The sequence below is a fragment of the Sceloporus occidentalis genome, unplaced genomic scaffold (assembly GCF_023333645.1).
Source record: "Sceloporus occidentalis isolate IW3139 unplaced genomic scaffold, rSceOcc1.0.p SCAF_5, whole genome shotgun sequence".
NCBI classification, from domain to species: domain Eukaryota; kingdom Metazoa; phylum Chordata; class Lepidosauria; order Squamata; family Phrynosomatidae; genus Sceloporus; species Sceloporus occidentalis.
The window spans coordinates 29,883,581-29,906,255 of record NW_028316985.1 but is presented as its reverse complement, the minus strand read 5'-3'; the positions used below and the strand labels follow the sequence as shown (position 1 = coordinate 29,906,255).

Genomic DNA, 22,675 nt, shown 5'->3' with positions numbered 1-22,675 from the left:
GATGTGCAGTGAGAACAGATCTGCAAAGCAGATCTTAACTCCTACATTTGCTGTTCCCTCTGAGAAATGCACCCCGCCTCCTTATTTTCTGGTAAAAGTTGGCTCCCAGACTTGAGGCTCAGCTTGAGACTTCACTTCAAAGTATCTTTCAAGGACTTGAGATTTAACTTGAGACTTGAAGGTAGGGATGTGAGACCTGAGATTTGGACTTAACGACTTGAATGCATCACTGCACCCACCAGTGGCTTTACCAGATGGACATCAGATGTACCCTGGCTGGTGGAGGGGGTGACCAGGGGGTCTTGTGAGTGACAGGAGTGACTGCACCACTGGATGTCACCCAGTGCAGTCCACACCCCCTACTGACGCCCCTGACAGCATCCTTTTGCCTATGTGGGTCTAGTGCTGCAGTGATCAGTATTGAAGTGCCAACACTCTTCATAGAAGTTCCCATAGCTATACCCCCAGGAAGAGTGTAAGAGTGCAGGCAGCCCTATGAACCACAACAATTCTAGCAGTTCTCATCTCCACCTGGAACAGCTGTTTTGTATAGCTGACGAGTCTTAATTGCCCATTCAAGACCAAGCCATGACATATGAAACATTTAGCAATAGAACAAGGATTGGCTCACAGCAATATTTTGTAGCAGGGAAAATCTGTTTCCCATCCAGCTGCTGTGAAAATTGCACCTATGTTTAGAGGGAACATAGTAATCAGAGATGTCTTGTTGTGCAACTCAAAAAGTCCTGGTGCTTCAACTGTGTGAGCCCTGGCTATGAAACAACATTGTGTGGTTCCCAGTCTAGTAGGTGATATGACCAGATAGGGTTCTTTGCCCATGGAAGTCATGTGATCCAGTTTTCACTAAATCAGAGCATCAGTGATAAAAATCTGGAGAGAAGTCTTACATTGTGTTGCCATCTAGCCACTTTCCTGTGCCTCTTTGCTGTTACCAGAATAAGTGATACTGCATACAAGCATCTTTCTTCTTTTTCCTTTGTATGACCATGTGGTAGATTTATTTTTATCAGCTGTTAAATCCATCAGTTTGCTGGTCTTACAACTTGACAAATTCCCCATGCATAGAGGAGTTTCCTATTTTCAGATTTTTCTGGACTTTAACACATTGGTTACAAAGCAAGCAATTTCAAAAGCCGTTTAGGATGAGACACAGCACTAGAAGATTGCTATTCCATAAATGTCTAAATTCCCCTTTGATCCTTGAGTCTGAACTCACTTCCATTCTCTGTTTCAAAGATAATTTCTGTTATCAATCTATTATCAGTCTGCTTAGGAACAAAGGAACCTTGTGGTACTCCTTAAACAAATAATAATTTCATGATAGTTTTGAGACCCTTATGTATTGCTCCTCTCCAGTCTTAGTGATCCCACAAGAAGCAGAAAGTGTAAACTTTGATGGTGTGTGTGTGTGATGTGTGCTTATTTTTGTGCAGATGGGGTACTGAATTTTCCTCTTCTGACAAACAGATGTTTATTCAGCCTGTAGTGTGCACAATCTGCATGTACTTTTGGCTTGGCAGGTGGTGCAGGCTGGCCTGAATGTTTGTTTTTGAGATTTTTGCTTAACAAACTAGATCACAATAGAAAAAGTTGAGCTGTCTAGCTGATGCTACAGAAAATTCTTTGTTTTTATCCCTTTGGGCAATGTATTTTTGGAACCATTTTTGCTTCTAGAGAACACCTATGTGGAATGGCTGGCCAGAAAGATGGGGGGGGGGGGGAGGAGAAGGATGATGAAGACTGTAGAATTGTGTTCAAAACATGAGGAAACAGAGTGGCAGAACTTTGTGTTACTGTACACCAGCCAAATCCTGGCACATGACTTCATCAAGGAGGAAAACGTCCCACCTCTGGAACTTCCTTGCCCAGATCATTTCTAAGTGAAACTATCATGCTCTTTCTGCAGATAATTTCTCAAATAGAATTTGGTTTTGAACTGCTTGGAGCAACTGCCTGAAGCAAGAAATGCCCCCCCCCACACACACACACACACAGCTTTTCTATATGTTTTTTAGAATTATGTATTTTTGAAACAGACTCCAATAATAACACACACTGAAACACAACATCCTATGAATGGACAAGAAAAGGAGGTCTTTTTGCTTGCACATAGCAGAAATGGATAGCCAGTAATCTCATCCATTTCATTCAGGAAAATACTGGGTTGAAAAAATAAATAAGTAACTGGATCAAAAACTTTCTGGTCACACTGGGAATTGACATGAATTACTCCAGGATGAACAAAAAGTCATATAGATCTCCCTTCATCCATCCATCCACCAAACCCTTTATTTATACCCTGCCTTTCTCCCATATCACTTACAAAAAGTCAGCAAACTGCAATAAAAGATATATAGTTAGAAATATAAAAATTAAAATTAAAACAATATTAAACAATAGAATTACAGCCATTTTAAAATATCCCTTTAAAACAAAAACTGTGCAGTGGTGTCACTAGGGGGTACAGGGGGTGCTGCCCATGCTGGGTGACACCCCAGAAGACAAGTACATACAATTGGGCCCTTCTGGCTTGCTGCAGTGGTGCAGACCTGATCTCCCCCCACCCACCTGTGGTAAATTTCACTTAACATTTGGAGGCAAAAATTTGAGCACCCTGCTAGCACAAAACAACCGAGAGGTTCCTTGGGACTGAGTTTAGATAAAGTAACAGAAGTACTGTAATAGAACTAATTAATAACAATAGCATTCTCTTAAGATAAGTTTGATTATACAGTGGGGCCTCCATATTCTCTGGAGTTAGGGACACTGGACCCCTGTGAAAATAGGAAAAACACAAATAAAACATCTCTCTTTTTTAACCTGAGAACACCTCTCTAGGAATTTCTAAGTCCTTCATGGTAACTCTGTGGTCAACATCTGCTGGATACTGACCACAGAATTGTGCTATAGAACCTACAGATGCCTAGAGAAGTGTTTTTTTCTAGGAATCTCTAGGTCCTCCAGCATGACCTCTGGCAGAAGGTGAGCACAGAGTCACACTGGAGGACCTAGAGGTTCCTAGAGAAAACATATTAATCAAATCTGCAAATAATGAAATCTGCAAAAATCAAAGCTGCAGATGTGAAGGGCCAAGCATAGGGGTAGTAAATGATTAGATTGCCTTTGAAATCCATAGAACACCACATTTAAAAGCAAATTTGAAGGTTCCTGCCTAGGCAAAATATCTGGAGTGGAATGGGAAGGGAGAAAAGCTCCTCTTCTCTAACTTGGAACTGTATGCTCAGCCAGTCCTATGAATCAGCGTGTTTGTGTGTTTTTTCATGGGACTGGGAAGAAGCCTACAATAGAAATGTTGTCTATGAAACCAAAGTGGAACTTTCCAGACCCTGCCAGAATCCACTGGCAACAATGTGTACATAAGCTAAACTCTTGCTGTTGTTTAGTTTAGCAGACAGTGTGATTTGGACTCATTGGTGCTCTTTTGTGATGAGAAACCCCCATCATACTCCTGCACTGTTTAGCTGAGTAAGGTTCCTAGGGGGTTAACAGCTGCACAGCCAGATGTCCACATTTGGATTGTTCTAAATAGTGTATAATTGGCAAACAATACATGGCTTACATGCAAATCAGACTGCGCAGGGCTGCAGAAGAAAAATTGTATTAACACTGAGAGACTAAAGATGGATAGGATAATTGAAATCCACTGAAGTTAGCAACACATGTTTAAGGAAAATATATCCTGTGTTACATTCCATTAGCTATTATCATGCAAGAGTAAAAATGACTTCCTCTTCAGTGCAAATCAGTGCAGATACTCTACATACATTAAGCACTAACAGATTACAATCCACAGATGCCATCAGCAGCAAGCATTTGTCCATAGGAACCACACTATCCAGGGATGTTACTTTATACGCTCATGTATAACTCTAAAAATCACCCACCCACCCCCAAAACTTGTGTTGACTTAATGGGTCAGTGTAAATACTGTACATTAACTCTTATCCAAAAAGGAACTATCACCTTCTCTCAGTAGAGTGGCAAAAGGTGAGAGTTAATTGTACAGTGGGCCCTCCATATTCTCCCAGGAGAATCTAAAAGAAGCGTAAACACTCTCTACTCTCTCTGCTGCAGTACTATTTCTTACCTTTTTGAAAGTCTGGGTGGAAAAATAGGGATGGCGGCTCAGTGCAGCACTGAGAAAGCAGTGGATGATGGTGCTTCATTTAGGTTCTTCTGGGATGGACTAAGCTCTCACATTCTGCCACTCAACTCACAGTAGGGAATGGTTTCTTTTCTGCTAAAAGTTAATACTGTACTGTACCTTAATCTTTCCTTTACTACATGGTGTAGTGGTTTGAGTGCTGGCATGTGACTCTGAAGACCAGGGTTCAAATCCCAGCTCAGTCATGTAAACCTTGACCCAAGGTAGGGTTTACATGGCCGAGCTGGGATTTGAACCCTGGTCTTCAGAGTCACAGTCCAGCAAGTCACACTCTCTCAGCCTCAGAAAACACTGTGTTATGGTCACTTTAGCATTGCCATAAGTTGGAAACATCTTGAAGGAATGCAACAACAACAACAATCTTCCTTTTATATCTTTTTTGTCATGTGCATGTTTTCCTATCTCCATCAGCACCTGGTCATCTCCCCCACACATTGCACAGCCACCATTTATTGTAGTTCCCTCATCATCCATCCAGCTTTTGAGTGGGCACAGTTAAGCCTGCCAGAATTTTGTAAATTCTTTAGCATCACTTGTCTTGGCTTCATACTTTACATCCTTTGTTATATGCCCTTAAGTTTTAACCTTGACGTATCCATGGGTCAAATCAAAATTCATAATTTTCTCCCGAAAACCTATCCTTGACTTATACAGTGGACCCTCGGTATCTGTGGAGGATCCGTTCCAGACACACACACACACACACACGCAGATACCAAAATCCACAGAGGCTCAAGTCCCATTGTCCTTAATGGTAGCGCGGCCATGTGGTTGTGCCACCATTAGGGACAATGCAGAAAAGGTCCCTCTCAACCCTCTTATATACATGCTTTTTGGACTGGCTGGAAATTCCAAAAAGTCTAAAAAGCAGCTTTCCCAAGCTTGTGTGTGTGTGTGTGTGTGTGTGTGTGTGTGTGTGTGTGTGTGTAATAAAGACAAGTGAAGATTTTTGTGGGAGTATTTATAATACATTTGGTATCATACAAATGCATTATGAATACTCAGCATGAAAGAGAATTCAGAAGGAAAGCCTAGGCTACAGTTGCAATGCAAAAATAATTCAGTTTGACACAACTTTGACTGCCATGGTTCAATACTATATAATTCTGGAATTTGTAGTGACACCAGACTCCCAGACAGGGAAGACTAAATATCTCACAAAACTACAAACCACAGAATTCTATAGCACTGAGCCATGGCAGTTAAAGTGGTGTTACTCTGCTTTATTTCTGCAATGCAGATGCAGCCTCAGTCTGTTATGTCTAGGCTGATTTTTACCTGCACATAATGAGCTGATTAAAAACAAATCAACTTTTTAGCCCCATGTATGAAATGTCCTCAGTAGGGTATTCGCCACACACAACATAAATAAAACAAATTGGCTTCAATGTTATACAAGTGAATCATGTGCAGAACAGACAATGATATGTGGAACCAGAGATTTAAATCTGTGAGCCACCTTGGGTCCCTTCAGGGAGAAAGGCAGCATATAAATGAAATATAAATATAAATATAAGTAAATAAATAAATTGCAGCACATAACAACTGCATATAGAGGTTTTGAATATGAATGAAACCCTTGGATGTAATCAAAGAGTGGTAGAGAGTTCAGGTAAGGCTATCAAAGCAACATGATAGATAATAACATGTCTCACACAACTGCATAGTGTTTCACAGGTCTGTTGCTGCCACTTTATATTTATATTTTTATAGTGTATACTTAGGGCGACTCAGGATCCAATCCTCCTGGCAGAAAGGTGACCAAGAAATGTGAAGGATTAGCATTGATGCAAAAATAGACATAAGGGGTCTGGAAAATATTCCCTCCTAGGTTATAAATACAGCCATGCAAGTCAAATTTGGTAGCCTTAATTACTTTAGCAGAGTCTCCTTAACTATAGTATGTTTAACCCTATAGAGACTTGCTAGGAATAGCGAAGTGGTATACATACTTTTCAAATTTTGACAGATGAAAATAGGTACAATAATTTAACGCTATGGAAGCAAATGGTTCATAATGAAATTTTTATACTCTTTGATGTTTTTATGATATGTATTTTAGACATGATTGGCACTGTATGGAGATTTTTGGTTGTAATCCCACTTCGATCCATTGGGAGAATCAGGACAATACAAATAAAGTTGTTTATTATTATTATTATTATTATTATTATTATGCAAGCAAAATGAAGCTAATGAAAATTTAATTCAATTTAAATTTAATATATCATTTTAGACTGGAAGTGCATTTCCTTAAAACAACTAGAGTGGTTCATAGCATTTGCTCCAACCTCCTTGTTCAATAGTGTTTGTTGATGAAAATTCCCAAGTGGTATGCTATTTGCATGCCTGTCCCTAAAAGTCCAAAAACATAGCCTGTTGTTAGAAGGAAACCACAAACACACAACACAAAACATTATAAGGAGAATGGTACAGTAATAGGTTCTAATAATGGCAAGAGTGTGGGAGTAAGAGTTAGAATCATAGAGCCATAGAATGACAGAGTTGGAAGAGACCACAACAACTATCCAGTCCAACCCCCTGCCATGCAGGAATACACAATCAAATCACCCCCCAACAGATGGCCATCCAGCCTGTTTAAAAACCTCCGAAGAAAGAGACTCCACCACTCTCCAAAGGAGTGTGTTCCATTGATGAACAGCTCTTACTATCAGGAAGTTTTTCCTAATGTTTAGGTGGGATCTCTTTTCCTGTAGCTTGCATCCATTGTTCTGTGTCCTATTCTCTGGAGCAGCAGAAAGCAAACAAGTTAGTATATAATGGTTGGAGTGTCATGTAATGGTTGGACTGTTGATCTTACACTTAGGAGATCTTGATACAGTTCCCTCACCAAGCCATGGATGTTGACCCTGGAAAACTCACTTTCTCCAGAGCTGACTAACATCACAATATTGTTGTGAGAATAAAAAAGAAAGAACAAAAAGAAAGCTATATATGCCATCTTCCGCTTATAGAGAGAAAGGTTGGGTAGAAATGTAACTATTAAAAACTAAATTCTCATAAAGGAAACTGTTTCTCACTTTAGAAGCCAATGGTGTGGTCCTGTTTTTAACAGGTTAAAGATATAATACATAGGACCTTTTCCTCCCTTATTGAAGGATTTGGCTTAAAATAAAAGGTGTGGGGGGTGCACAGACAATAATATATGGAACTATAGATTTTTCTTCCTCTCACTCATATGCATGAAATTGAAGTAGAAACAATCCTCAGAGGCAGGCCAAGATAGCAAGAATTGTCCTGCAGGGACCCAAGAGCAAGATGATGCTGAGGAAAATAACAGGCTCTGCACCCTAGGCATAAAGAAAGCTGTCCCCAACCTACTTATAGATTTCTTATGGTTAAGTGCTTGCATTTGTAGGAGGCACAGCCCCAGGAAATAAGTTGCTTTTAGCTGCAGTTGTACACACTGTCCTGCCCATCCTTTGTAACTAAAGTTAATTTATAGGTCTAACCACCTGCTAAAGTCATGGATGTCAGCCATAATGAGAAAACAGGTACAGTTATAGAGGAAATACAGCAAGGTTTGGTGGGACCCATAAGTGAACCCAGGTTGACCGGATTTATTGTGCTCATGTGGTTTCCAGGTTAACTTGTTCCCAAAGTTCAGATGTATGGTTTTTACTGAAAACAAATCTGCAATAAGCATTCCATGGCATTTCTCCCCCTTATGCCTGTATATCTGTCATATCATTCAGCTTTTTTAAAGCAGGGAATAGGCCAACTGTGCAAGCATTTGATTAATATGTAAAACAAAATTGTTGGCACATGGCATACATACAATCATAGTTTGCATCTGGAAGGTTGGCAGCCAATGTTTTGGAAGTAATGTGTCTATGGAGAAGTTTCAAATGTTAGAGCAAGAAAGGCTGACCCTGAAAAAATACAGAGGAAAAATATCAATTGTAGTATTAAGTTTATTTACTGATAGGCTTCCTCTTTTGGAACTGTTTTTATCTTTGGCTATGCCCTATGAAACAGGATGTTTCCTCTCTACACAAAGAATTCACTAAGTCAGAGATGTATAATATCTATCCTGAGTACAGCTTTTCTATCCTGACAGAGCAAAAAAAGTTCCCTATCATAGAGGCTCCAGTTTAACACAGTATTTTCCAAGGTCTTCCTTTTCTTGGATTGTCTCCAACATCTATCCACATGGGATCATTTAATGAGATAAAATGAGAGACTGGATGTAGTGCTGTGCTGTATGGCCTTGTTCCCATAGATCACTTAATCAGACATAAATAGAAACAGACAGATAAGGCACATATCAGCATCAAAGGAAATGTGAACTAGTGGCATTTCCCCAAAAAACACTGCACTGCTAGCCAAGAGATGGCAGCCCTCTGTCCAGGTCAGATGCATAGACAAATGTACTTTTCCTGCAAACCAAGGAAAGTATCCCAATGACCCTTTCCAGCTTTTTGCTTGTTTGTTTGTTAATCTTTGCTTTTCTGTTAAGAGCAATGCACTGGTTTGTAGGGGGGGGGGGGGGCTCTTCCAGGCACTAACTCTATGCAGGACCTTACAAGATATTAAAAACGGACAATTAACCAAAGTAATTAAGTAAGTAAAGCTTCAAGTAAAAATGTGGTAAAATTGCTGACTTTGCAGAAAAAATAATTATTTCTATATTAAAAAGACAGAAAAGGATAGCAGCACAAACCAACAGAACATTGTATGCTCAGTGCAAGCTGTTGCACAAAGTAAAAGTGGGAGGGGGGCAGCATGAAAGCTAAATCTCTACTCCTGACCAATCTAACAGTGGCTAGAGCTAAGCTTAAGGAGGCTACAAGCTAACACACGCATGGATTTTCTCACCCTAACATGAAGGATATGACTGGAGATTGAAGGAGAGAAGCAGGCCTCAGAGAAAGGGGGAAGCAAATCTAATAGAAAGCAGCAGGTCTAAGAGAGGAGAGCAGGTCAAAAAGAGAGATTCTCTCTCTATGTCTATATGTTAACCTCTTCCTAACTTAACATGTACTTGCAAAAGGGCAGGGGTGAAGTGCTTTTCGGGTTCTAATAATGACTCTTTAATGGTCTGAGCAGAAAAGATAATGGGTTGCATACACCAGTCAGAGCCAATCACAGATAGATATCTACCCTTTTCCAAATCCAAATAGGTTTGCTGGAGCTCTCTGCAAGCTGCACAATATCATACAATAGGGAGTGTACCAATCTGAGCCAGTTAGAAGGTCTCCATTCTGTGGAGATAAACAAAACCGTTAAGTCTTGATTGCTTTCATCAATGCAGCCATTTCCTTGTCAGCATGAGAGGGAGGGCTTGGAGTTCAACTTCCTCTTTGCAGTTAAGAATAAAGCCTGAATTTTTTTCAAGATGGAAAAAGTGTCCAGGTCACCATCAGCCCTAGCTTCTCCAGTATGCTTTCTCTTCTAGTTTCCCTTTTCTAAAAATATGTTTTGGAGAGGAAAAATGTTTATCCGAAAATTCCAGACAATGAAAACCAACTACGTTGAAGGGAAATATAAAAAGATTCCCAAGGAGCAGCTTGTATTTGTAGAAGTGAGGATATTGAAGACACCATACACTATATGCTACACTGTAAGATATATAAAACCCCAAGAGATAAGTTTCTGAAGAGAATTTTAGAAGTTGTAGCTAACCAAAATGACTTGGAGAAAATCACTTAGGCCCGTTACAGACGGGCCTTTTAGTACGGAGTCAGTCCGTACTAGGGTTAGGAAGATGCGGTGCTTCCGCACCCCCCTAACCCTAGTACGGACTGAGTCCGTACAAAATGGCAGCGCCCCATCTACATGGGGGCCGCCCTGATGACATCACAACCACGCCGCCTCTATACGGGGTGGCGCGGACGTGGCGTTGTCGCTCTGCACAAGGGCACTTAGTGTGCCCTTTGCGCGGAACAGGAAGGAGGTCCATTTCAGAGCTCCTTCCTGGTTTGCAGTGCCGCTGGGCGCAGCCTTCAGATGGCTGCACCCAGCAACGCAAGGGAGAAAGGGGCCAAGCGGCCCCTTTCTCCTCCTCCCGCCACCGCAGGGTGTCCTTGGGGCTTCAAGCCCCAAGGACACCCCTTTCCAGGCTGCAGGGAAGCAGCCTTTTGCCGCTTCCCCGCGGCTTGGAAAGTGGCGGATTGGGGCCTCAGCAGCTGCCGTTCTGGCCACTGAGGCCCCGATACCCCGGGGAAAGGCCGCCACTTTTCGGCGGTCTGTAACGCACCTTAGTTAGCTAATACAACTAAGTCTGTTATGTTCAACACTGCTAGGTTTGCTGTGAAAGCAGCTAAACTTAGATTAGACTTTGAGGATAAAGGCCTGAATGGGAATTTGCAGTAAACAGATTACAGTGGTACCCCGGGATACGAATGCGCCGCCTTACGAAATTTCCGGGTTACGAAAAAAATCCATTCAATTAAATAGTTCCGGGTTACGAAGGTTATTCCGGGTTACGAAGAAAATTTTTGGTGCTTTTCGGCGCGATTTCGCATGAAATCGCGGCTTTCGCTATTAGCGCCTATGGGCTTTTCGGCTAGCGAAAGTTTCCGGGTTACGAAAGCGGCGGCGGAACGAATTAATTTCGTAACCCGGGGTACCACTGTATATTATTTTGAATAGAGCATGGGATATTGTGATGTTTTTATATGAAATATTTTTATAATTTTAGAGCTAATTGACTGTGGAAGTTTTAAAGGGTTTTAATTATTTTTGTAATTTGATGGCTATAACCTGTATTTGGTTGTCATGAATAAACTGTATTTGAGTATGTTTTCTTAAGATTTTGTGCAGATTCTGGCAAAAGAGAGCTTTCCTGTCTTACAAATCAAAATGTAATATTCATTTTTATTGAGCACAATGTAACACATCCTCTGGATCATAGTCTTGCAATCTCAAACTCTGTTCTGACATCAAGTCTAACTATACCTAGGATGAATAATCAGAATGGGAAGACATAAAGAGAGGTGGTTTTGGCTCCTGTATTTATTAAATAGCTTTAGCTCTATCTTTATATAATATATTCTCATGTTGCCTTTAATATTGCTTTTTTTTATTCTGCTGTTTTAGTATTAGGTTTTTTCCTCTTCTGATTTGACAGTGGAGGTTGCTGAATTAGTTGAAATTTCATTGTGCAATGTCTGGTCTTTTAAAATGTTTATACAACGTCTCAGGAATTAAGTTACTATGTGCTTCATTATTGGAAACAAAAGTTGGGCCATGTAAATAGATAATAGTTTATGTTTCCAGTCTTTATTGTATGGTAATTGGCCTTTAATTGGAGCTTGGAATATTGTTTTGTAAAAGTAATTAGTTATAATTACAGTTCAAAGATGCATTCCCATTTAGTTTACACTGTAGTATTGGTTTGAAAAAGAAATTCTACTTTCTTATTTCTCAACAGTAACTGAAGGAAATGCTTTATAGGTATTCTTTAAAATATGTGAATATTATAAGCTGCTGCTCTATGGCACAAAACATTCCCATCGACCACATCATTTTCCATATATCCTTCAACCACCTGATATTTTTCCTCCATCATATGATGAGATGTGTCTCATGCATAAAAGTATGTAAAAGATTACAATTACACTGCAAAAGCAGTGAAGCTACCCCCATTATGTTGTAATAGTAATATAGCTTAGTATGTTTTATTTACATGTATAGCTGAATTAGCAATGTTGTCGCATTCGTAATGTTTACACAGTGCTGTATAAATCTACAGCGCTATATAAATAAAGCATAATAATAATAATAATATGATGATGATGATGGTGATGATGATGATCAAATTGGAAAACCAAGCCTTATGAAGATTGACTTAGGGAGCTGGATATGTTTAGCTTATAGAAGAGAAGACTGAGACAGAGATAAGAAGACTGATGTGATAGCTGTTTTTAAAGATCTGAAGGAATGTCACGTAGAAGATGGAACAAGATTGTTTTCTGTTGGTCTGAGACTGAAATACAAACAAATCAATTCAAAATGATAAAGAAAGTGATTCTACCCAAATATTAGGAAGAACATAATTTACTGTAATAGCTGTTTGATAGTGGAATAGATTGCCTCAAAGGATGGTGGACTCTCCATCTTTGGAGATCTTTAAACAGAGGCTGGATGGGCCTCTTTCAGGAGTTGTTTGTTCCTGCATGGCAGGAATTTGGATTAGATGTCCCACATGGTTCATTCATACTCTAAGATTCTATGATTGTATATATGTATGAAACAATGAAGTGAAACAATCAGTTCAGGTAAGCCTTGCATAAGTAAACAAAAACATTTTGAACCTCCTAGAGACTTTTTGAAGAATTCTTCCAAAATGGATCAAACTTTTTCTTTTACCAGCCCACTTTTCTTATGATTTCCATTTTGGTGGCCAAACTAATAGATCTGTGCTTTTTTAACAAGCTGAGAAGAGCTGATTTCAACATCATGGTATAAATGCAATGCTACTAGAGTGTCTTAAAGCCACTCACATCTGGGTGGACGCCCAACTTCCAGGCGCTTCAGGGCAGTGAGGGAGCATGCGGCATATAAACACCACACTCCTGAGCTGCCCGGTTGCTGGCTTTAAAGGGACATCTGTCCCTCCCCTAGTCTTCTGATTTCTTGACTACAGTCTCCACTCTGATTAATAGCTGAGTCAAGGTAGGAAAACTTTTGAACTATTTCAATGTCTTCATTGTCTACTTTAAAATTATGTAAACCATCTGTGGTCATTATTTTTTGTTTTCTTAATATGTTAGCATACCATACACCTTTCTAGCTGGATATGGGTTTTTCTTAGTTAATATTTAGTGTTGGGCATGTTTTTGAGAGGTCATGAAAATCTGTAGAAACTAGTTAACGGATCAGGCAGACCTAAAAATGTAAGGGAGACCTAGATAGGACTAAATAAACACTGAACAAGTTTGCTGATCAACTACATCCCATGCTAGGCTCTTCACATTTTCTCTCACAATGGAGACTGTACAGACCGAGGAAAAGGGCTGATGTTGTGGTGGAGTGGAGTGGGGTCATGGCGACCACACGCTGCCTGCCCTGACTCCGTCCCCAAGGCGGCATCATGATGTTTCTTCAGTGCAGCATTTAGACACGCTGTGCTGAGGAAACGGGGAACAGCCATGTGGTGGTGGTAAAGGTGCCCCATTTCCAGGTCAAAAAGAAGCACCATTTTGCTGCTTCTTTTTGGGCCGGAAAAACACCAGATCGGGGACTTGGTGTGCGATTGCCGTGACCCCAATCCAGTGAAGCAAAGGGGTGGCGCATGTTACCTGCCATCTGTTTTGCCTAATCCAGCGGGCAAAGGGGTGGCACAGAGCTGCCCCTTACCCACCATCTGTTTTGCCCCTGAGTCCCATTGCAAAGCACTTAAAGACCATACTGCCCACCTCACCCCATGCTGTTCGCTCTTCCTGTCCAACTATCCAGGGATTGTCTCAAATCCAATCAGTGTTTTGTCATTCCAGAGTTAAAGCCATCAGCTGTTCTGTATCTCTTTGATCCATCAAAACTTTTACCAAACTGTTTGGTAGCAGCAAGCACCCCCCAAGGATATGAAACAGAATATAAATATCCATTTCAGCCATAACCACTGTGCTCACATATGAAGGTGAGGTTTATCCTGTGTGCACAGAGGGTTTTGCTCACTCTCTGTGTGTCACCATCAGATGCTGCCTGAGCTACTTTTCATTTTTCATGGACCTAACTTCAGGACTGGTAGTTATCACCCTCTCTAATTTTTGATTCCTCTCTGTCCAACCTTTATATTATTTTTTATTATTTGTTTTATTTATATACCGCTATTCCAAAGATCATAGTGGTGAACAGCAAGTAAGCTAATTAGCAAGTAAGTTAATTTTGCCCCCAACAGTCTGGGTACTCATTTTAGCGACCTCGGAAGGATGCAAGCCTGAGTCGAGCTTGGGCCCTTTTGCTGGTCTTGAACTCGCAACCTTGTGGTTTCGAGTAAATGGCTGCAGTACAGGCATTTAACCACTGCGCCACCAGGACCCTTCCACACCTTTCTTCCTCATAGCCTTAAAGGTTACCTTGGTTTTGTATATTGGCATGCATGGAATCATAGAATCATAGAGCTGGAAGAAACCTCAAGGGCCATCCAGTACAACACCCTACTTTGCAGGAATACACAGTCAAAGCTCCTCCAACAGATGGCCATCCAGCCTCTGTTTAAAAACCTCCAAAGAAGGACTCTATCACACTCGGCGGTGTTCCACTGTCCAACAGCTCTTGCTGTCAAGAAGTTCTTCCTAATGTTCCTGTGATTTGCATCCACTGAATCAATAATTGGCACTATTGATTACTGCAATTTCATATTGGAAAGAGTTGTGTACCTATTGAACCTCTGCCTATTACGTGACCATGGAAAGTAGCTGCAGTTCAAAAAGTACATAAGTCTGAATCCACCAAACCCTAATGTCACAAGCTTCCACTTGCTACAACTAGAAGTTTGGCTGCGTATCAAACTCTTAGGAAGCTGCACCAAGAACATCAAAGTGGATCTAAATTCCTTGTCAGTCCTGCTTCCTTATGTGGCTTTCCTCAGTCATTAGAGATGAAAGCTCAGACAGGAGGAAAGGAAAGATAATGATAGTGAGACACAGGGTAGCCAAGAGCAAACAGGAGGGGACGGTATGACGTTCTTAGCAAGGGGAATTTCTGAGTGTCAAGAACAGTACATTCTATTACATCTCAGTAGTGCTTTGAGGAACCAGAAAACTGGCTCTTGACTTTATGTCTAGGTTTTAAAGTGAGAAAATGTTGATAACCTCACAGAGAAAGAGATGGAGAGAGAGTGTGCATTTGTTCACATGGTGGGGGGTAGTGTTTGTGTTTGTGTGTGTCTTCAGGTCATTTCTGACATATGGCAACCCTAAAGTGAACCTATCAAGATTTGTTCAGAGGAGGTTTGCTATTGCCTTCCCCTGAGTATAAGAGGGTGTAACTTGGCCAAGGCCATAAGACAGATTACTCTATAATAATGAAAGAAATATAATTATTTCAGTTAAGAAACGTACAGACAGCTTTTGAGCAGGAGAACCTAAAGTGCCATGCTACCTGATAGGCATTTTGAACCTTGTGAAGAGAATTTCATTACTATCCTTGAATTCTTTTCTATCTCTTCAATGAGATAGATAAGTTGCCTTTTGTTATTCTTGTGAGTCCCTTGCAGACAAAGGCTATGGATGAGAATGAGAACTACTAGTTCCTGGAGGAATATGCTTAAAGAAAATGATTTATTTACTTGTTTATCTGATTTATTTCCCACTTTTCTCCCAAATGGGCTCACATGTGTTCACATGCTGGATGATAAAAGGGATAGGACAGTGGCTTAGTAGAATATCCTAGTTTTCTTTAGTGTTGCGGTGAGCTGGGGCAGATAATTAATTTTGCTTAATAGGCCAAAACAGAAGTAAGTGTTTTCCTGCTTATTCATGTTTTGACTGTAAGTAATTCAATGGTAAGTGTTATCTTAAACAAGGATGCTGTTTTGTGAGTATGAAATGTCACCTTTTGTTTTGACCCAAGAAATCAGATGCACACATGGCTAGGTAAACAAGCTCATTCAAAAAAAAAAAAAGAGATTTTTTAAAATTCTCTTCATCCAATGATTTTTTTAAAAAAAATATCTTGTGTCTAACTCAATGTCAAAGCTGTTGAAGAAAGGCAACTTGGGATGATGTTTTGTGAACCAGCTGCAGAAATTCTGCAGAAAAAAAGGAAAGGGAAAATGAAAGAGAGCACTCCAGAAAGACCAAATAACTATTGTATAAACATTTGTTATCAATCACAATTTACTCCTCCCTCCCCCCACCTCTCTGCTTTTTTCATAGGGCTAAATATTTTGAAGGAAAGAAGGTGAATGGGGAACTTGAGGTCCGTGTGGAACAGGTCAGTAAACAATAAAAATCTCTGTCAAAAATAAATTCAGGTTTGACTTTGCAGGTGTCAGCCAGGAGGAGACTGGAATTAAGAAGGCATTTAAAGGCTGGTTTACATTTTCTGTGATGGTAGTTTGTTCTTTAAAACCTGGAGTGTTTTTCCAGATGGCTGCTGAGCTGAGTCATGCAATACATTTTAATATTTTGCTTGCTCTGGGTAAAAACATGGCCTTTCTGAGAGAAAAAGTTGTTGCTCTTTTAAAAAAAACATTTGAAGAAAGAACTAGAATATTATAGAGGGTGTCCAAACAATTAGCACTACGATGAAATAACTCCATCAACATCACTTCCCTTTTTTTTTTCTTGCCAGGTGTTTCATTATGAAATGGTTTTTGACCTGAGGAAGCATCCAGAGATGTGGGTCTGAATATTCCAGGAGTATCCCAGAGTATTCTGGCCCAAAGCTGCCCCAATATTCCCCCATTAACTTGGACACTTGATTGTGAAGCTGGACATCTGTTTGCACACACATCCCACTGTGCCAGTTGGCACCATTACTGATGCTGTGAATCATGTGCTCTGAGGACAGAACAAGGAACCCAACATTGATCATATGGCTGGTTGCCTCATTCTGACCTCAGTCCAAGCAACTCACCATGGTGGCCTTGGCAGCCATGGACAGCACTGAAGGACGAATGGTAAACAGTTGCCAAGCTGCACTAGAAAGGGCTCTTCCCTTTCACCTTTTGGAAACCACCTTTTCTCAGAAGATCCAGAGCAAAAGGTGATTAATTTTAAATAGTTGTAATGGGGGTATTTGGAGATACCTTGGGTTTAGTGCCCAACTGGCCATACATCATTCAGACAGTTCACACTAGAACTGGGACTTGGGCCCTGGGTTGTCTGGACTACTCACCAGGAGGATGGTGGGGATGTATTCTTTGGCCCATGTGGACAACCCCTAAGTCTCTTATTCATTCTTGTAAGATCTCACTTCCCCTTTAACATAGTTCAGTTTTCTGATCCCTATCCCTACAGCCTGGTTTGTGTGGAATGGAGAGAAAGACAAATAATCTTTTTCCCAGCAAGTTATTGATTTTGGAACAGAAGGCCTTAAACACCAGTTCCTCTTTTCCATCAACTGCTATATAAGCTCTCTCATCTTATTCCATAGCTAGCTTTAGAGCTGTTGCTTTTGGTTCCTCACCGAATCTCCAAACTTCACACTTGGCATGGAAATAGATCAGGCTTTCTTTCAGGTTATTTGCTCTAAAAATAACCTATTTCCTCCAGACCCTGTTTTTATGCCCTAAATTCCCAGCTCCTTCTTCCCTCCTCACATGCTAGAACAATTCACCACCACTCCATAGACACCTCATTAATTTACAACTCCTTATAAATCAGAAGATAATTTTGAGTTCTGTGGTTCATCTGGACTTCACATTCTGTTTGTTACCTCTCCTCTGTGTAATGCAAATAAAAGATAAATATATGGTAAACTACAATGCCCTTAGTATAAACAGAAAATACACTGGAATACAATATAGAATCCATTAAGTCAGTAGTTCTGAACATTTAGCTCTTTAGCTGTTTTAGTCTTCTACTCCCCAAATTCCTGAGCATTAATCTCTGAGCATTGGCTGTGGTTCCTGGAAGCTGAAGTCCAAAACATTTGAAAGACCAGTTGTTAAGAACCACTGTGCTAAATAACTTCCCAATATCCTCATTGTCTTTGAAGGTTGCTGGGCAGGCATGAGCTCATTGAAATTAATTGCTGTTTTCTCTCTGGATGGTTATATGGGGTTGGACTACATGACCTTCAAGATCCCTTCCAACTCTACAGTTTTGTGGTTTTGTGATTTAACTGTTAGCTATTACACACGTAAGGATGAGGGATATTGTATCAAACAGTTGGATGAAAATACAATAAAATAATAATTGCAACAGCTTGGTACCTTGGCTTGCCTGTATTCTTACTCACAGCAAAGAACAATATGAAGACTTTTAGCTGCTGTTTATTCATTGTATTTCTTGGCTACTTTGTTTTAGACAAGAGCCAAAGAGTCATTTCTGAAGAAAGTTGAAGGTGTTATTTGAAAAGCAGAGGCATAGTTACTTACTGTATATAAAACCACTTATTACTTGGGTCCTATTGACATCTCTGGCCAAACAGATTTTACAGGGCATGTGGGGTAGTAAGTAGTACAAGGCAAGATGGGTCAAGATAAATGAGTGCAGACACTGTGATTACTAATCACTCTATCATGACCACTTCTGTCTCTATAGCCATTTGACACATTTGTGCAAAAGTGGAAATATAGAATGAAGACAGAATAGAAGCCATTTGTCCTTTCTGCACAATTCTATACGGATGACATTATCTGTCACAGTACTGCCATTGCCCTCTGTGTGTACGCATGCAGGTGATGAAAGTAAAACAGATGTGAGTCACAGGCATGGGTGGACTGCAGGAGTCAGCAAGTTGTTTCCTATGGAAAGGGGGAAGGCTAATCCATAGTATTGTCATAATCTTTGTGCAATAAGGAAACAATCCACTCAGAAATAATAATAAAGGCTAAATTTACTTCCTTCTAAGGTAAAAAATAGTTGCAAATTGGTTGTGGGCATGGTTATCAATGATATTGTCCAATAAATATCCAACAGAATCAGCTTTTCTTTGGTTCAGTTTGATACTGTGGCAAAGCCTAAAGAACCATTTTGGAGTTTCTTCATTGTGATTTTTGTCCATCACACAAATGTACCTCATGCCTGCACACAACCATGTTAGGAAAGTTGTTAAGATGACTAGCTTTGGAGGGAATCCTGCCCTCTCTTTTGGGATGCAGATGCTCCTGCAGAATAAAGCTACTTCTTTGTCACTTGTTTTATGTCTGACATTGAAGCTGTTTCATTAAAAGTATTCTCACAAAATATTGCTTAGTAGTTTATTCCTTCCTTTTCCTTATTTGCATTTAGTTGTCAGCTTCCTTCAAGGTTAAAAAACAACCAAAATCTGTTAGGATAGATTCTTGCTATTTTTTCCTACATTTCTTTGGACTTTAGCCCAAGTGCCTTTTCATCTTGTATGGACTTAAAGGCACTGTTTACAACACATATCTCATGTGGAGGCTGAATTTCCCTGCCCCATGGCCATTCTCAGGATCATTTTTCTTGACAAGAAGGGCTCGCATGTATATGTGTCTAATTTGTAGAGGTTTTACCTCAATGGGACATAAAAATAATCTCTCCCAGCTCCAACTTGATCTCTGAGAACAATCCCTCAAAGTGGTGGCAATGTAGCTTTACATTGTCTGTTGCACTCACTCCATAAGACTCCTTTGTTGAGGGAAATGCCATCTTTAATGTCCAGTGTAGATAATTCAGGCCCAGCAAGATCAGTATCCAACTCGATCAAGACCCTCAACTGTACAGCAAGAAGTGTTGTTGATACTGATGGCGTTGTCTACAGGGCTGTAACTACATTGGATTCTCCCTCTAGTGTGGACAATATCACTCTTGGCTTCTTATATATAGAGAAATAAGGACATTTGGTGCTCTACAAAACTATTTCCATGTTTTAAAGGTCACAAGAGAAGAGACCCAGAAGGTTATCGCATCCCATTCCCCCCCCCCCCATTATGGGCACGGGAAGAGGATGCTCATGGGCATGCGCGACTGAGAAAAATGGATTTATCACACACCAAATTATCCTCAAAAAGGTCCCATTCCAGTGCCCAGCACCAGGCCGTCCCCATTCAATGCTGAGGAGCACCATTTTTGTCTGATGGACGTTTTCCATCGGGTGCGATAAACGGGTGTGATAAACCTCCCAGTCTCTCCTCAAATATAGTCAGATATTCAAGTGACCCCATCAATTAGCAACCCTAAGCTTGAAGTGATTAGAGATATCACTGTAGTCTTCAGTTTCTCTCTTTGAATTACACAGGGCAACCACATGGTTTCAACAATACACATTTATCCAACACTGTTGGTTGGACTGCAGAGTGAAAGCAAATGTAGCTTTCAATAAAGCAGTGCTTCTTCTTTTATTCCTTCACCTTCTCCACCACTGTCAGGGTGCTAACCACCCATTTGTATGATGCACAAGGACTACCATGAAGAGCAACAGGTAATTTACCTGTAATTGCGGTTCATCTGTGCTGTAATGGAATCCTCTCTCCTCCTGTTTTGCAAATCCAGCATGGTTATCACATTGGACTATGGAACTAAGAGAGGAGTAGTTTTGTAATGCAGGAGCATGTGTATCAGGAAGGAGAGGGAAAGGTTCTCATCAAAAGGTACTCAGCTTGAGAACTTTCCATTCATTTGTGTGACCACGCAGATAACCACTAAAAAGAACCTCCTTACCTTAGGTCATACAATGTATGCTCTTAAAATGTTAAAAAGGGAGGCCCCCCCCAAAATTAATACCTTTAATAATCTAACATCTACTTATCCTTTATTAATCTGCTACTCTTTCTTATGGTCATACTTTTTTTTCTCCCGACAAGCACAGAATGAATCTTTAAATAATTCAGTGGTTAGTAGATTCTGACCAGTTCAACTTTGCTAAGCCCTAAAGTTATTCATTGTTTTCAAATCTTGAAATGCCTTGAAGGTTTTGGTTCTAAAACAAGCACAAATCTCTAGGGTTGTGTTTAGAGCTAGCCAATGGCATGGCAACAAATTTCAGATGCAGTTCCACATGAAAGTTTCCAAAAAAGGGATACTCAGTTGATATCCTTTGGGGATTTGATCCTGACCACTCTTAATTCCTTTTTTATTTATTACTGCAATAAGCGTAACTCAGAAACCATCTATCTTATTAATGTTGGGCCATAAACACTCCTTGAGTGTTTTCTCTGCAAAAGATTGCTAATTAGACTTGTTGCTACCTCATGGAAATCTGGTTGAGACAAACATTCCATTTGAAAGAGAAATCTCCAAATAGGTCAGTCTATTCTGTGCAAAACCCTTGTTATCGAGTAACCCCTTGTTTTTGTACTCTTTCATTCCAGGCAGAGTTTTCAGAACTGAACTTGGCTGCTTATGTAACTGCTGGCTGTATGGTAGATATGCAAGTCATGAGGAATGGCACCAAGGTGGTCAGGTGACAAACAGTTCCTTTTCTGCTCTTTATAATCAACTTCCATATTCTTGGGGTTTTATTGTTTGTTGTTTTGTTGTTTTTTTTAAAAAAAAACAGTGTTTCTAAAAGTCCTTACCGGATAGTCTGACTAGTATGGGATGACTGGCATGGTGGAATGTTTAATTCCCAAGGAATCAGAACAACAGGGGGAAAGGTTAATTTGCCTTGGGTGAATTGCCAGTTGCTATTTGTATGTGTTCACAACAACAACAAATTTGTATTTGTGTCACAGAGGGGGGTGGAATTTTGTGACTAGGAGAAATATTTTTTAAATTATTGAATTAATGAACCCAACTGTTTTTCAAATGACTGTTTTATGTCTGTGAACACATGTGGATTTCAAGTACAATTAGGCACAGACTAATTTAATTTACAAGCATATTTAATAAACTAACATGTGAGAGGGAGCCATTATTTCTTCTATTCTTTTTATCCAAAGACCCAGTCTGAATGTTAGTGCTGTCCTATGCTTCATGGGCAGTCAGCCAAAATCACATTCTGCGGTGGTAAAGCTCTACATTCGAGGTTACCTTTCAGGAAAGACTTTGCTCCCACTTCCAGTAGTTGCCCATTGTCTCCATTGATCCTTTCGTTACAAGCATGCCAGACTTCTTTTCCATGAGCTTTAATTTAGCATCTGAAGCTCTGATACAAATAAACAATCTACATTTGGGTAGAATTTTCTAAGCAATATCCCAGGGAAAGTTAAAAACATAAATAAATTCTGAAAAGTACTTTCCACCTGTGAATTTTGGCACTTAATACAAATGTACTGTATTGTTGGAATGCTATTTGCAATCTCAGTTTCCCTCTATTTTTTAAAAAAAATGTTCATATTGTCCAGCTTTGTTTGCCCACATTGCTACTAATCCTATTGACCTTAGTGACCCACATGTTTCTGTTGATGATGCTATAGTGCTACCTCTGACACAATGAGATTGTGGGCTTTATTGACAACACCACATGAGACACAGCAGACAATTAGATTAAATCGAAGTGTAGGTAAGTGAAATCAAGACTGTGAGAACAATGAAGAAGGATAACAATGCGGTCAAAGAAACAGGATGGCAACAGTCAGCATCAAACCGCTCTATATATTTTAGGCAAGCATTTGCTTCAGCACGTGAGATTTGTAACTTTTGAAGTAAACCCAGGCATTATACCATATGAAGTTTTGTTGTTCTTGTTGTGTGCCTTCAAGTCATTTCCAGCTTATGGCACCCCTAAGGTGAACCTGGCCATATTTGTTCAAAGGAGGTTTGTCAACTCTACCAATAATAATGTATTTGCTGATGTGGAGCTATCAAGCAGCCAAATGCAAACATGACCCAGAGTACTTTTATCCAACCAGTTTGGTCTCACTGAATTCACAAGAAGTTGAATGCAAAATATTTCACTTAAGTTTTGTTTGTGGACTAGCAGTTA

The 22,675-nt window shown here is 40.1% G+C and overlaps 1 protein-coding gene across 1 annotated transcript in view; it reads left to right on the top strand.

The window, feature by feature from the left end:
* The window catches only part of LOC149311851 (synapsin-3-like), a 245,201-nt gene that overhangs the window by 18,350 nt on the left and 204,176 nt on the right, over positions 1-22,675 (top strand). Inside the window, exons 3-4 of the mRNA XM_089528061.1 lie at positions 16,054-16,111; positions 21,120-21,211. Coding sequence (XP_089384187.1) covers positions 16,054-16,111; positions 21,120-21,211 — 150 coding nt within the window. The remainder of the gene's footprint in view (positions 1-16,053; positions 16,112-21,119; positions 21,212-22,675) is intronic.